Source organism: Tachyglossus aculeatus, chromosome 8 (assembly GCF_015852505.1).
Source record: "Tachyglossus aculeatus isolate mTacAcu1 chromosome 8, mTacAcu1.pri, whole genome shotgun sequence".
NCBI classification, from domain to species: domain Eukaryota; kingdom Metazoa; phylum Chordata; class Mammalia; order Monotremata; family Tachyglossidae; genus Tachyglossus; species Tachyglossus aculeatus.
This window is the reverse complement of record NC_052073.1, coordinates 1,524,266-1,536,509: the sequence shown is the minus strand read 5'-3', so window position 1 is coordinate 1,536,509 and position 12,244 is coordinate 1,524,266. Positions and strand designations below refer to the sequence as shown.

At 51.3% G+C, this 12,244-nt stretch overlaps 1 protein-coding gene across 2 annotated transcripts in view; it reads right to left on the bottom strand.

Moving 5' to 3' along the window:
* Positions 1-6,917: 6,917 nt before the first annotated feature.
* Positions 6,918-12,244, bottom strand: part of GOLM2 (golgi membrane protein 2) — a 54,048-nt gene continuing 48,721 nt past the window's right edge. For both annotated transcript variants that reach the window (XM_038750121.1, XM_038750122.1), the window contains one exon: positions 6,918-9,130. In XM_038750121.1, coding sequence (XP_038606049.1) covers positions 9,060-9,130 — 71 coding nt within the window. In that variant the 3' untranslated portion in view covers positions 6,918-9,059. The remainder of the gene's footprint in view (positions 9,131-12,244) is intronic.

Genomic DNA, 12,244 nt, shown 5'->3' with positions numbered 1-12,244 from the left:
GTAATAATAATAACAATAATAATAATAATAATGGCACTTATTAAGTGCTTACTATGTGCGAAGCACTGTTCTGAGCGCTAGGGAGGTTACAAGGTGATCAGGTTGTCCCACGGGGGGGTTCACAGTCTTAATCCCCATTTTACAGATGAGGGAACTGAGGCACAGAGAAGTGAAGTGACTTGCCTAAAGTCACCCAGCTGACAGTTGGAGGAGCAGGGATTTGAACCCATGACCTCTGATTCCAAAGCCCGGGCTCCTTCCACTGAGCCACGCTGCTTCTCTTGTAGCCTCCCCAGTGCCTAGAACAGTGCTTTGCACATACTAAGTGCTTAACAAATGCCATTATTATTTCCCTTCAAAGCCCTACTGAGAGCTCACTTCCTCCAGGAAGCCTTCCCACACTGAGCCCCCTCCTTCCTCTCCCCCGCCTTACCTCCTTCCCCTCCCCACAACACCTGTATAGATATTTGTACGTATTTATTACTCTATTTTATTTGTACATATTTATTCTATTTATTTTATTTTGTTAATATGTTCTGTTTTGTTGTCTGTCTCCCCCTTCTAGACTGTGAGCCCGCTGTTGGGTAGGTACCGTCTCTATATGTTGCCAATTTGGACTTCCCAAGCGCTTACTACAGTGCTCTGAACAGAGTAAGTGCTCAGTAATAATAATAATGGCATTTATTAAGCGTTTACTATGTGCAGAGCACTGTTCTAAGCGCTGGGGAGGTTACACGGTGATTGGGAAGTACAAGTTGGCAACATCTAGAGACAGTCCCTACCCAACAGTGGGCTCACAGTCTAAAAGGGGGAGACAGACAACAAAACCAAACATACTAACAAAATAAAATCATCATCATCAACCATATTTATTGAGCGCTTACTGTGTGCAGAGCACTGTACTAAGCGCTTGGGAAGTCCAAGTTGGCAACATCTAGAGACGGTCCCTACTCAATAGTGGGCTCACAATCTAAAAGGGGGAGACAGACAACAAAACCAAACATACTAACACAATAAAATAAATAGAATAGATATGTACAAGTAAAATAAAGAGTAATAAATATGTGCAAACATATATACATATATACAGATAAATGTATATATACATATATACAGATAAATGTATATATACATATATATGTATATATACATGTATATGCAGATAAATAAATAAATAGAATAGATGTGTACAAGTAAAATAGAGTAATAAATATGTACAAACATATACAGATATACAGATAAATAAATAGAATAGATATGTACAAGTAAAATAGAGTAATAAATATGTACAAACATATATACAGGTGATATACATATACACAGGAGGCCCAGAGAAGTGAAGTGACTTGCCCAAAGTCACCCAGCTGACAAGCGGCGGAGGCGGGATTTGAACCCATGACCTCTGACTCCGAAGCTCGGACTCTTTCCACTGAGCGACGCTGCTTCATTCCATAGATACGATTGATTGAATGAATGAATGAATGAATGAATGAATGAATGAACCGAACTTCCCCTGGCGGGCCGGCCTGAGGGACGAATGAATGAATGAATGAATGAATGAATGAATGAATGAACCGAACTTCCCCTGGCGGGCCGGCCTGAGGGACGGGGATATTTGTAGGTCAGGGGGGCGGCCGGGGCCGCCTCAGTGAGGGTGGGCCGGGGGATTTGGGTTGGTTTGTTTGTTCTCCTCCTCCCGGGTAACGGAGCTGCCCGAGACGAGGGTGAAGTGAACGGGCAGGAGCTGACGGCCACACCACCCCGCCAGGGAAAGTGAGGGGTGCCACGAGCAGGCCGGGCCTTTTATAGAGGGAGGCGCGCGCGAGGGGGCGGGGCCGGAAGCGGCGCGAGACAGGGGGCGGGGCCTCCAGCGGGGTGGGCGGGGCGAGGAGCGGCGCGCGCAAGGGGGCGTGGTCGCCATCGGGGTGGGCGGGGCGAGGAGAGGCGAGCTCAAGGGGGCGGAGCCTCTAGCGAGGGGAGAGGAGCGGTGCTCGTAAGGGGGCGTGGCCTCCATCGGGCAGGGCGGGGCGAGGAACGGCGCGCGCGAGGGGGCGGGGCCTCCAGCCGAAGGGGGGGCGAGGAGCGGAGGTCGCAAGGGGGCGGGAGCGGCGCGCGCGAGGGGGCGTGGCCTCCAGTGGGGGGCTAGGAGTGGAGGTCCCAAGGGGGCGGGGGCGGGAGGGAGGTGCGCGAGGGGGCGTGGTCCCCATCTGGGAGGGCGGGGCGAGGAGCAGCGCGCGCGAGGGGGCGGGGCCTCCAGCGGGGGGGCGAGGAGTGGAGGTCGCAAGGGGGCGGGAGCGGCGCGCGCGAGGGGGCGCGGTCGCCATCGGGGAGGGCGGGAGCGGCGCGCGTGAGGGGGCGTGGCCTCCTTCGGGGAGGGCGGGGCGACGAGAGGCGCGCGAGAGGGGGCGGGGCCTCCAGCGGGGGGCGAGGAGTGGAGGTCCCAAGGGGGCGGTGCGCGCACGGGGCGTGGTCTCCATCGGGGTGGGCGGGGCGGGGAGCGGCGCGCGCAAGGGGGAGGGGCCTCTAGGGGGGAGGGGAGCGGCGCGCGCAAGGGGGCGGGGCCCCAGAGTGGTGGGCGGGGCGAGGAGCGGCGCGGAAGGGGCGGGGCCTCCAGCGGGTGGGGGGAGAGGAGCGGCGCTCGTAAGGGGGCGTGGTCTCCGTAGAGGTGGGCGGGGGAGGAGAGGGGCGCGCGAGGGGGCGTGGTCTTCATCGGGGTGGGCGGGGCGAGGAGAGGCGCGGGAAAGGGGGCGGGGCGAGAGGAGCGTTGCGCGCAAGGGGGCGGGGCCTCCGGCGGGGGGAGGGACGGGGAGCGGCGCGCGCAAGGGGGCGTGGTCTCCGTAGGGGTGGGCGGGGCCTGTACCTGTCTATTCTATTTCTTTTATTTTGTGAGTATGTTTGGTTTTGTTCTCTGTCTCCCCCTTCTCAACCGTGAGCCCGCTGTCGGGTAGGGACTGTCTCTCTATGTTGCCAACTTGGACTTCCCAAGCGCTTAGTCCAGTGCTGTGTTTCCTTGGGCAAGTCGCTTTGCTTCTCTGGGCCTCCGTTGTCTCATCTGTAAAATGGGTTTTTGTGACCGTGAGCCCCACGTGGGACAGGGACTGTGTCCAACCGACTTGCTTGTAGCCACCCCAGCGCTTAGTACAGTGCCTGGCACATAGTAAATGCTTAACAGCATTAAATGCTTACATATTTGTTACTCTATTATTTTACTTGTACATATCTATTCTATTTATTTTATTTTGTTAGTATGTTTGGTTTTGTTCTCTGTCTCCCCATTTTAGACTGTGAGCCCACTGTTGGGTAGGGACCGTCTCTAGATGTTGCCAATTTGTACTTCCCAAGCGCTTAGTACAGTGCTCTGCACACAGTAAGCGCTCAATAAATACGGTTGATGATGATTTTATTTTGTTAGTATGTTTGGTTTTGTTCTCTGTCTCCCCCTTTTAGACTGTGAGCCCGCTGTTGGGTAGGGACCGTCTCTAGATGTTGCCAACTTGGACTTCCCAAACGCTTAGTCCAGTGCTCTGCACACAGTAAGCGCTCAATCAATACGATTGATGATGATGATGAGTAAGTGCTCAATAACTACGATTGATTGATTGATACAAACTACAGCTAGAGAGGGAAAGTAGCAAACCTAAACAAGAACTATGGATAGAAGCACTTTAGAAGCAGCGTGGCTCAGTGGAGGAGCAGCGTGGCTCAGTGGAAAGAGCCCGGGCTTTGGAGTCAGAGGTCATGGGTTCGAATCCCTACTCCTCCACATGTCTGCTGTGTGATCTTGGGCGAGTCACTTCACTTCTCTGGGCCTCAGTGACCTCATCTGTAAAATGGGGATGAAGACTGTGAGCCACACGTGGGACAACCTGATCATCCTGTATCCTCCCCAGCGCTTAGAACAGTGCTCTGCACATAGTAAGTGCTCAATAAATGCCAATTATTATTATTATTATTATTGAGCCAAAGGGGGTTTAGACACTCACCTGAATCACAGTCCCGGGGAAGGGGCGAGTTTCTCTGCAATTACCCCCTCCTCTCATATGGTCACCGCTCTCCGTTAATTATAGCCTCCAGAGAATCAATCAATCATCAATCGCATTCATTGAGCGCTTACGATGTGCAGAGCACTGTACTAAGCGCTTGGGAAGTACAAATTGGCAACATCTAGAGAAATGCATCTGCACCAGGCTACAACATTCTTCAACCTAGAAGAATCGTCATCTGACTCTTAATCTACGCCCCAAACTGGGAGCTCATCATGGGCAGGGATCAGGTCTACCAAGTCTGCCACATTGCACTCTACCCTAATAATAATGATGGCATTTATTAAGCGCTTACTATGTGCAAAGCACTGTTCTAAGCGCTGGGGAGGTTACAAGGTGATTAGGTTGTCCCGCGTGGGGCTCACAGTCTTCATCCCCATTTTATAGATGAGGGAATTGAGGCACGGAGAAGTTAAGTGACTTGCCCTAATAATAATAATAATAATAATGATGGCATTTATTAAGCGCTTACTATGTGCAAAGCACTGTTCTAAGCGCTGGGGAGGTTACAAGGTGATTAGGTTGTCCCGCGTGGGGCTCACAGTCTTAATCCCCATTTTATAGATGAGGGAACTGAGGCATGGAGAAGTTAAGTGACTTGCCCTAATAATAATAATGATGATGATGGCATTTATTAAGCGCTTACTATGTGCAAATAATAATAATGATAATAATAATAATAATAATGGCATTTATTAAGCGCTTACTATGTGCAAAGCACTGTCTAAGCACTGGGGAGGTTACAAGGTGATTAGGTTGTCCCACAGGGGGCTCACAGTCTTAATCCCCATTTTACAGATGAGGGAACTGAGGCACGGAGAAGTTAAGTGACTTGCCCAAGGTCACACTTGCACATAGTAAGCACTTAATAAATGCCATCATTATTATTGTCAGCAGTGTGACCTTGGGCAAGTCACTTCACTTCTGTGCCTCAGCTACCTCATCTGTAAAATGGGGATTAAGACTGTGAGCCACCCCGTGGGATAACTTGATCACCTTGTAACCTCCCCAGCGCTTAGAACAGTGCTTTGCACATAGTAAGCGCTTAATAAATGCCATTATTATTATTATTATTAGGTCTGAGGGAGAGCTGAACAGTTTTGCATGGGGAGAACACATCTGGGTGTGACACTAGAGAAAGATAGTCAAGTTGGGGCCTGAAGCCTCACTGGAGTTGGCCCGCAAGGGAGATATTTATTGGGCTCCCACTGGGTGCAGTGCACTGTGCTACTCACTTGGGAGAGGACAAGTCGGTCGCTTGTCTGCTGTGTGATCTTGGGTGTGTCACTTAACTTCTCTGTGCCTCAGTGACCTCAATTGAACAATTGAGCCCCATGTGGAACAGGGACTGTGTCCAACCTGAGTACTTGGCTTAAAGAAGCAGCGTGGCTCAGGGGAAAAGCGCTTAGTCCAGTGCTCTGCACACAGTCAGCGCTCAATAAAGACGACTGAATGAATGAAAAGGGCACGGGCTTTGGAGTCGGGGGTCACGGGTTCAAATCCCTGCTCCGCCAACTGTCAGCTGTGTGAGGGCTTCCCAAGCGCTTAGTACAGTGCTCTGCACAAGGTAAGCGCTCAATAAATACGATTGAATGAATGAATGAATGAATGAAGCGCTCAATAAATACAACTGAATGAAGTCACAACTTCTCTGTGCCTCAGTTACCTCATCTGTAAAATGGAGATTAAGACTGTGAGCCCCCCCCCGTGGGACAACCTGATCACCTTGTATCCTCCCCCAGTGCTTACAACAGTGCTTTGCACATAGTAAGCGCTTAATAAATGCCATCATTCTTATTATTCAACTTGATTTGCTTGTATCCACCCCAGTGTTTAATCAATCAATTGTATTTATTGAGCGCTTACTGTGTGCAGAGCACTGTACTAAGCGCTTAGCACTGTTTACTAAGTGCCTGGCCCATAGTAAGTGCTTAACAAGCACCATTATTATTATTATTATTATTATTATTATTTGTATCTACCCGAGGGTTCAGAAGAGTGCCTGGCAGATTGTATGCACTTAACAAATACCATTAAAAAAAATGTGGAAATGGTTACAGTGGGATAAAATAGAGAAAATAAAACAGAGAAGCAGCGTGGCTCAGTGGAAAGAGCATGGGCTTGGGAGTCGGAGGTCATGGGTTCAAATCCCGGCTCTGCCAATTGTCAGCTGTGTGACCTTGGGCAAGTCACCTAACTTCTCTGTGCCTCATTCATTCATACATTCATTCAATCGCATTTATTGAGCGCTTACTGTGTGCAGAGCACCGTACTAAGCGCTTGGGAAGTACAAGTCGGCAACACAGAGACGGTCCCTACCCGACAGCGGGCTCAGTCTAGAAGATGAGGTAACCGAGGCCCAGAGAAGTTCATTCATTCATTCAATCGTATTTATTGAGCGCTTACTGTGTGCAGAGCACTGGACTAAGCGCTTGGGAAGTCCGAGTTGGCAACATAGAGAGACGGTCCCTACCCAACAGCGGGCTCACAGTCTAGAAGGGGGAGACGGGCAACAGAACCAAACACGTGGACAGGTGTCAAGTCATCAGAATAAATAGAAGTAAAGCTAGATAATAATAATAATAATGGTATTTATTAAGCGCTTACTATGTGCAGAGCACTGTTCTAAGCGCTGGGGAGGTTACAAGGTGATCAGCTTGTCCCACGGGGGGGCTCACAATCCTATTCCCCATTTTACAGATGAGGGAACTGAGGCCCAGAGAAGTGAAGTGACTTGCCCAAAGTCACACAGCTGACAATTGGTAGAGCCGGGATTCGAATCCATGAACTCTGACTCCAAAGCCCGGGCTCTTTCCATTGAGCCACACACTTGCTGTTGGAGATTCAGAACCAAGCACCCAAACCGCAAAACTTAAACAAGACTTTTTTTTTTTTTATTAATTCTTAATTTTGAACGCAACTTGTGGTTTCAACCTTGCTGTTGGAGATTCAGAACCAAGCACCCAAACCGCAAAACTTAAACAAGACTTTTTTTTTTTTATTAATTCTTAATTTTGAACCCAGTCAACTCGTGGTTTCAACAGCAGAGCCATCAAACTCAACACTTATTTCGGGGCAAAACTACATAAAAAGGATTAAACCTTAAGGCAGAAGTAAAACTTTAAGAGTGTACAACCAGCAAGATTAAAAGACTACTGAATGGAGAAATGGGATGAATGCACGGGAATATTTTTAGAGTCGGAGGCGGGGTGGGGCGGTGGATGAAGTGAGTTGATCGGTCCAATGGTCCAAGATCTCCAAGTCCGTAAGAAGCAGGGGCTGCTACGTGCAAAACTCTTGCCAGGACCAGAAGTGATGGCTCCGCCGAAGGCCAAACGGCTGTTTCACCTCACAAGCGGATTTGTTTTTTCCAAGTTTGAATTTGAGAAGGTATTTTTTCGGGGGCGAGGGGGCGGTTCTTAGGCTTTACCGGAAGCCCTTTCGAGCCCCCGCCCTGATTTAAAATGGCTCAAAATGGTTTTTTTCCAACAATCACCTCCCGGGAGGGCCTGAACCGACGAAACGGGGGGCGGCGGAGGGGGAGAAGAGGAGGGACCCTTTAAGAAATGATCTTCTCTCCCCGCAGAGCTCTCAAGGCGGGGCCACAGCCCCTCCGCTTGAGGGAAAAACCACAACCTGCCAGCAACAAGGCAATTCCCTCCCAAGTAGGTTTTGACTTCAGACTTGAACCTGAGACGAGACCAGATCCTATTTTTTGTGCTCTCAACCGCAGCCTTCAGAACCAGAGTTTGGATCAAGAGCCTTAAATCCCCCGAAATGCCTCAAACCAGAGTCCCCACGAAAGTCTCCACTTCCTTGAGGCAGGAGAGCCGCAAGAGCGGAGTGATCAGACGCCGGCAGGGAACCGCGGTCCATTTCGGGCAGGCGGACGCTTGGGAGAAGGGCGAGTGCGGTGGGCGTCGCCTGTGCAGGAATCCCGAAGGATGTACTGCAGTTCTCCCGGCGGACGGGAACGGAAAGGTTGTAGAAGACTCCGACTTCCACTGTTCTGAACATTCCCTCATCCCGACTGCCGTGTCCCAGCTCCTCCTCCTCCCGACCGAGCGGGGCTCCAAGGAAGCGCTCTGAGCCTCCGGGTGGGAACTGGGAAAATGTTGGGTCAGTCTCACCGGGAGGAGGACTCGGCGATCCCGATGTGAACGCTCTGGACCGGACCGGCCGCTGTTCCCGACTCGGAAACCTAGAAATGGTGGCCAACGTTAAACGGCGCTGGGGGGGGACGGAGGATGAGAGCTGTGTTAACCGGGCGGCTCTTCATTTTGAGAACTAAGGTGCAACTCACAGACATGGCACACATGTGCTTCCAGGTAGCTCCACTCTCTGCAAAATACAAAACAGCACCCACGTTAAAAAAAAGTGTGCAGAGGAGAAGGGAAGGCGGGGAGCCGGGAGTGGGGTTGTCTCGCACACACAATTTGGCCCCGTGGGTCCTTGCGGAGGCCCCTGGGACTACCCTAAGCCGGGGGAGGAGGACACCGGTCGAGCGGCTCGGGGCGGACAAACGGAAGCTACGACGCTGGGGCCAAACACATCTCAGGCTAACGGAGAATTCGTGAGTTCGGAAAAGGAGCGGGATGTCACCGTATCCCTGTGCCCTCCGTGGGTCTGCTCTAGGCGACGACGCGCCACCTGGGAAACGACGAACCGAGACGTTTCTCCAGTCGAACCGTTTGTAGAACCGAGGCGGACTCGGTAAGTTCTGAAATCTATCTGTTTGGCTTTCCTCATCGACCGGCTCGCTGAAAGGGAGCCCAAGCAGCTCCAGCTGGGATGATGCAAGACGAAAGAGTTCACGGATGGACGTGTGTATGGGATCCCAAGCGTCTCTCGCATTCATCTGTTAAAGTTCTCAGCGCACTTGTTGTTTCTGAAGAGATCCGCTTTTCCTGTTTCTTGACAACCGACTCCGGCGGCGAGAGCCAGGGAGCCCCGGAGCCGAGCGGGTCCGGCGGTCGTCGCGCTCGGCCTTCCTGCCGTCTTCCTCGGCGGCGGGATTTACAGGACGTCGTTGAAGCGCTGCTTGCCGTAGTCCGCGGGGTCCATCTGAAGTTCTCGCTCCTCGTCGTCTGCAACCGAAACACCGAGACGTCAGAATTCGCCCACGGCCCCCGCCCCTCACTCCGCCTCATCTTTGGGGGCACCCGGGCGGGCAGGACCTCAATATGGGGCACCGGCTCTTAAAACTAGTACTTGGCACGTAGTAAGCGCTTGATAGATCTCATTATTATTATTATTATTATACAGGGCACCCTCCTCGGCTGGAGGAAGGACCCGCGGAATCACAGACAGGAGAGAGGATAGGTTCGGCTTGGGTACTTAACAGCGCTGAATTAGATCTTGGTGATGGGGTGGAGTGACCCTTTCCCCTCTACCATCATCATCATCAATCGTATTTATTGAGCGCTTACTATGTGCAGAGCACTGTACTAAGCGCTTGGGAAGTACAAACTGGCAACATATAGAGACAGTCCCTACCCAACAGTGGGCTCACAGTGGGCTCTACCCCCATGACAGGTACAGCGATCAGTAAATGCCACGGCTGTCACACCGTGCTAAACGCTTGGAAAATACAACACAGAGAGAACTGGCACACTCCCCGCCCATGAGGCGGATAGAGTCGCTTAAGAACTGGGGGCAGAGGGAAGGAGGGGGCCCGGAGTGCTCGCTCCGGAAGATTGCCAAGTTGGAGAGGAGCCTGTAAAAGGGGGAAGGCCCCCTGGCACCTCTCCCTTAGGGGGGGAGCCCCTAGAAGACGCTCAGGCCAACCGGGCGGCCACCCCAAGCCCCCCTCCGCTGAAGAAGCTTGATGGCTCCGCTTCTTCTCCATCCTCAGGGGCAACCGGGGACCGCAGAGAACCCGGAGTGTCGGGAGAAGAGGCGGGCGCCTTCCCCACTGGTTTCTGAGGAATTTTCCACAGCCTCTTTTCCTGCGTCCTCTTCGCCCCCAGGTTCGCCACAGCCCGAGGACAGAGGAGGGCAGGCGGCCCCTCCACCGGCCGGGCGGGGCTGGCTCCCGCGTGGGAGCAAAGGGGACTCTCCCCAGCAATCAATCAATCAATCGTATTTATTGAGCGCTTACTGTGTACTAAGCGCTTGGGAAGTCCAAGTTGGCAACATATAGAGACAGTCCCTACCCAACAGTGGGCTCACAGTCTAAAAGGAGTAGAGCAGGCCTCTACTCCACAGCCTGATCAAGTCCTAAGAAGAAAAGTCCTGAGAAGTAGCATGGCCTATTAGAGCAAAGGCCCGAGAGTCAGGAGGCCCTGGGTTCTAATCCTGCCTCTGCCACTCGGCTGCTGTGTGACCCTGGGCAAGTCACTTCCTGCTTCTGTCCTCCGGTACCTCATCTGTACAGTGGGGAGTAAGACTGTGAGCCTCATGGACTGTGCCCACCTGATTAGCTTGTATCTACCCCAGTGCTTAGTACAGTGCCTGCCACATCAATCAATCAATCGTATTTATTGAGCGCTTACTGTGGGCAGAGCACTGGACTAAGCGCTTGGGAAGTCCAAGTTGGCAACATATAGAGACAGTCCCCACCCAACAGTGGGCTCACAGTCTAAAAGGGCGGGAGGGACAGAGAACAAAACCAAACATACTAACAAAATAAAAATAAATAGAATAGATATGTACAAGTAAAATAAATCATCATCATCATCAATCGTATTTATTGAGTGCTTACTATGTGCAGAGCACTGTACTAAGCGCTTGGGAAGTACAAACTGGCAACATATAGGGACAGTCCCTACCCAACAGTGGGCTCACAGTCTAAAAGGGGGAGACAGAGAACAAAACCAAACATACTAACCAAATAAAATAAATAGAATAGATATGTACAAGTAAAATAAATAAATAGAGTAATAAATATGTACAAACATATATACATATATACAGGTGCTGTGGGGAAGGGAAGGAGGCAAGATGGGGGGATGGAGGGGGGGACAAGGGGGAGCGGAAGGAAGGGGCTCAGTCTGGGAAGGCCACATAGTCATCAATCGTATTTATTGAGCACTTACTATGTGCAGAGCACTGTACTAAGCGCTTGTAAGCGCTTAATAATAATAATAATAATAATAATAATGATGGCATTTGTTAAGCGCTTACTATCTGCAAAGCACTGTTCTAAGCGCTGGGGAGGATACAAGGTGATTAAGTTGTCCCACGTGGGGCTCACAGTCTTAATCCCCATTTTACAGATGAGGGAACTGAGGCTCAGAGAAGTTAAGTGACTTGCCCAAGGTCACACAGCAGACACGTGGCGGAGCCAGGATTCAAACCCCCGACCTCTGACTCCAAAGCCCGGGCTCTTTCCACTGAGCCACGCTGCTTCCCTTACCAAATACCATCTGAAAATAATAAATAAAAGAACTTGGTCTTTTTGTCTTTTTCCTCTCACTTGTCCCGTTCTCCCTTTGCGGGATCCTCCTTCCCAAAGACAAATTGCCTTTTCTTGTCTCTCTCTGGTGGGCCTGTTTCCATTAGACGGTGCAGGAGCCGGGGGTGGGCACCACGCAGCGTGCAGACCCCCAAAGAGAGGGCAGGGCGAGCGGGAGGGGACCCTGTCAGGCTGGCGCGGGTGTCACAGGCACTCCCCGACCCGAGTCACTTCACTCCTCTGGGCCTCAGTCCCCTCATCTGTAAAATGGGGACTGAGAACGTGAGCCCCTCAAGGGGCAGGGACTGTGTCCAACCCCATCTGCTTGTATCCACCCCAGCGCTTAGTACAGTGCCTGGCACGTAGTAAGAGCTTAACAAATACCCAGCGCTTAGAACAGTGCTTTGCACATAGTAAGCGCTTAACAAATGCCATTATTATTATTAAATACCACAATTATCATCCCTACACCCGGCAGACCGAGCCCAACCCGGCAGCATCAGCCGGAGAGGACGGCCGCGCATCAGTCCTCCCGCTGCAGGAAAGTGATGGCCTCCCTCGATCGGTAATTGCCTCGGCCCAAGGGGACAGAGAACCAAAGCAAAACATATTAACGAAACAAAATAAACGGAATAAATATGTACAAATAAAATAAATAGAGTAATGGCATGGTGGTAGTAGTAGCAGCAGTAACAGTAGTTATTTCTTCATTCATTCATTCAATCGTATTTTTGAGCGCTTACTGTGAGCAGAGCACTGTGCTAAGCGCTTGGGAAGTACAGATCGGCAGCGTGGCTCAGTGGAA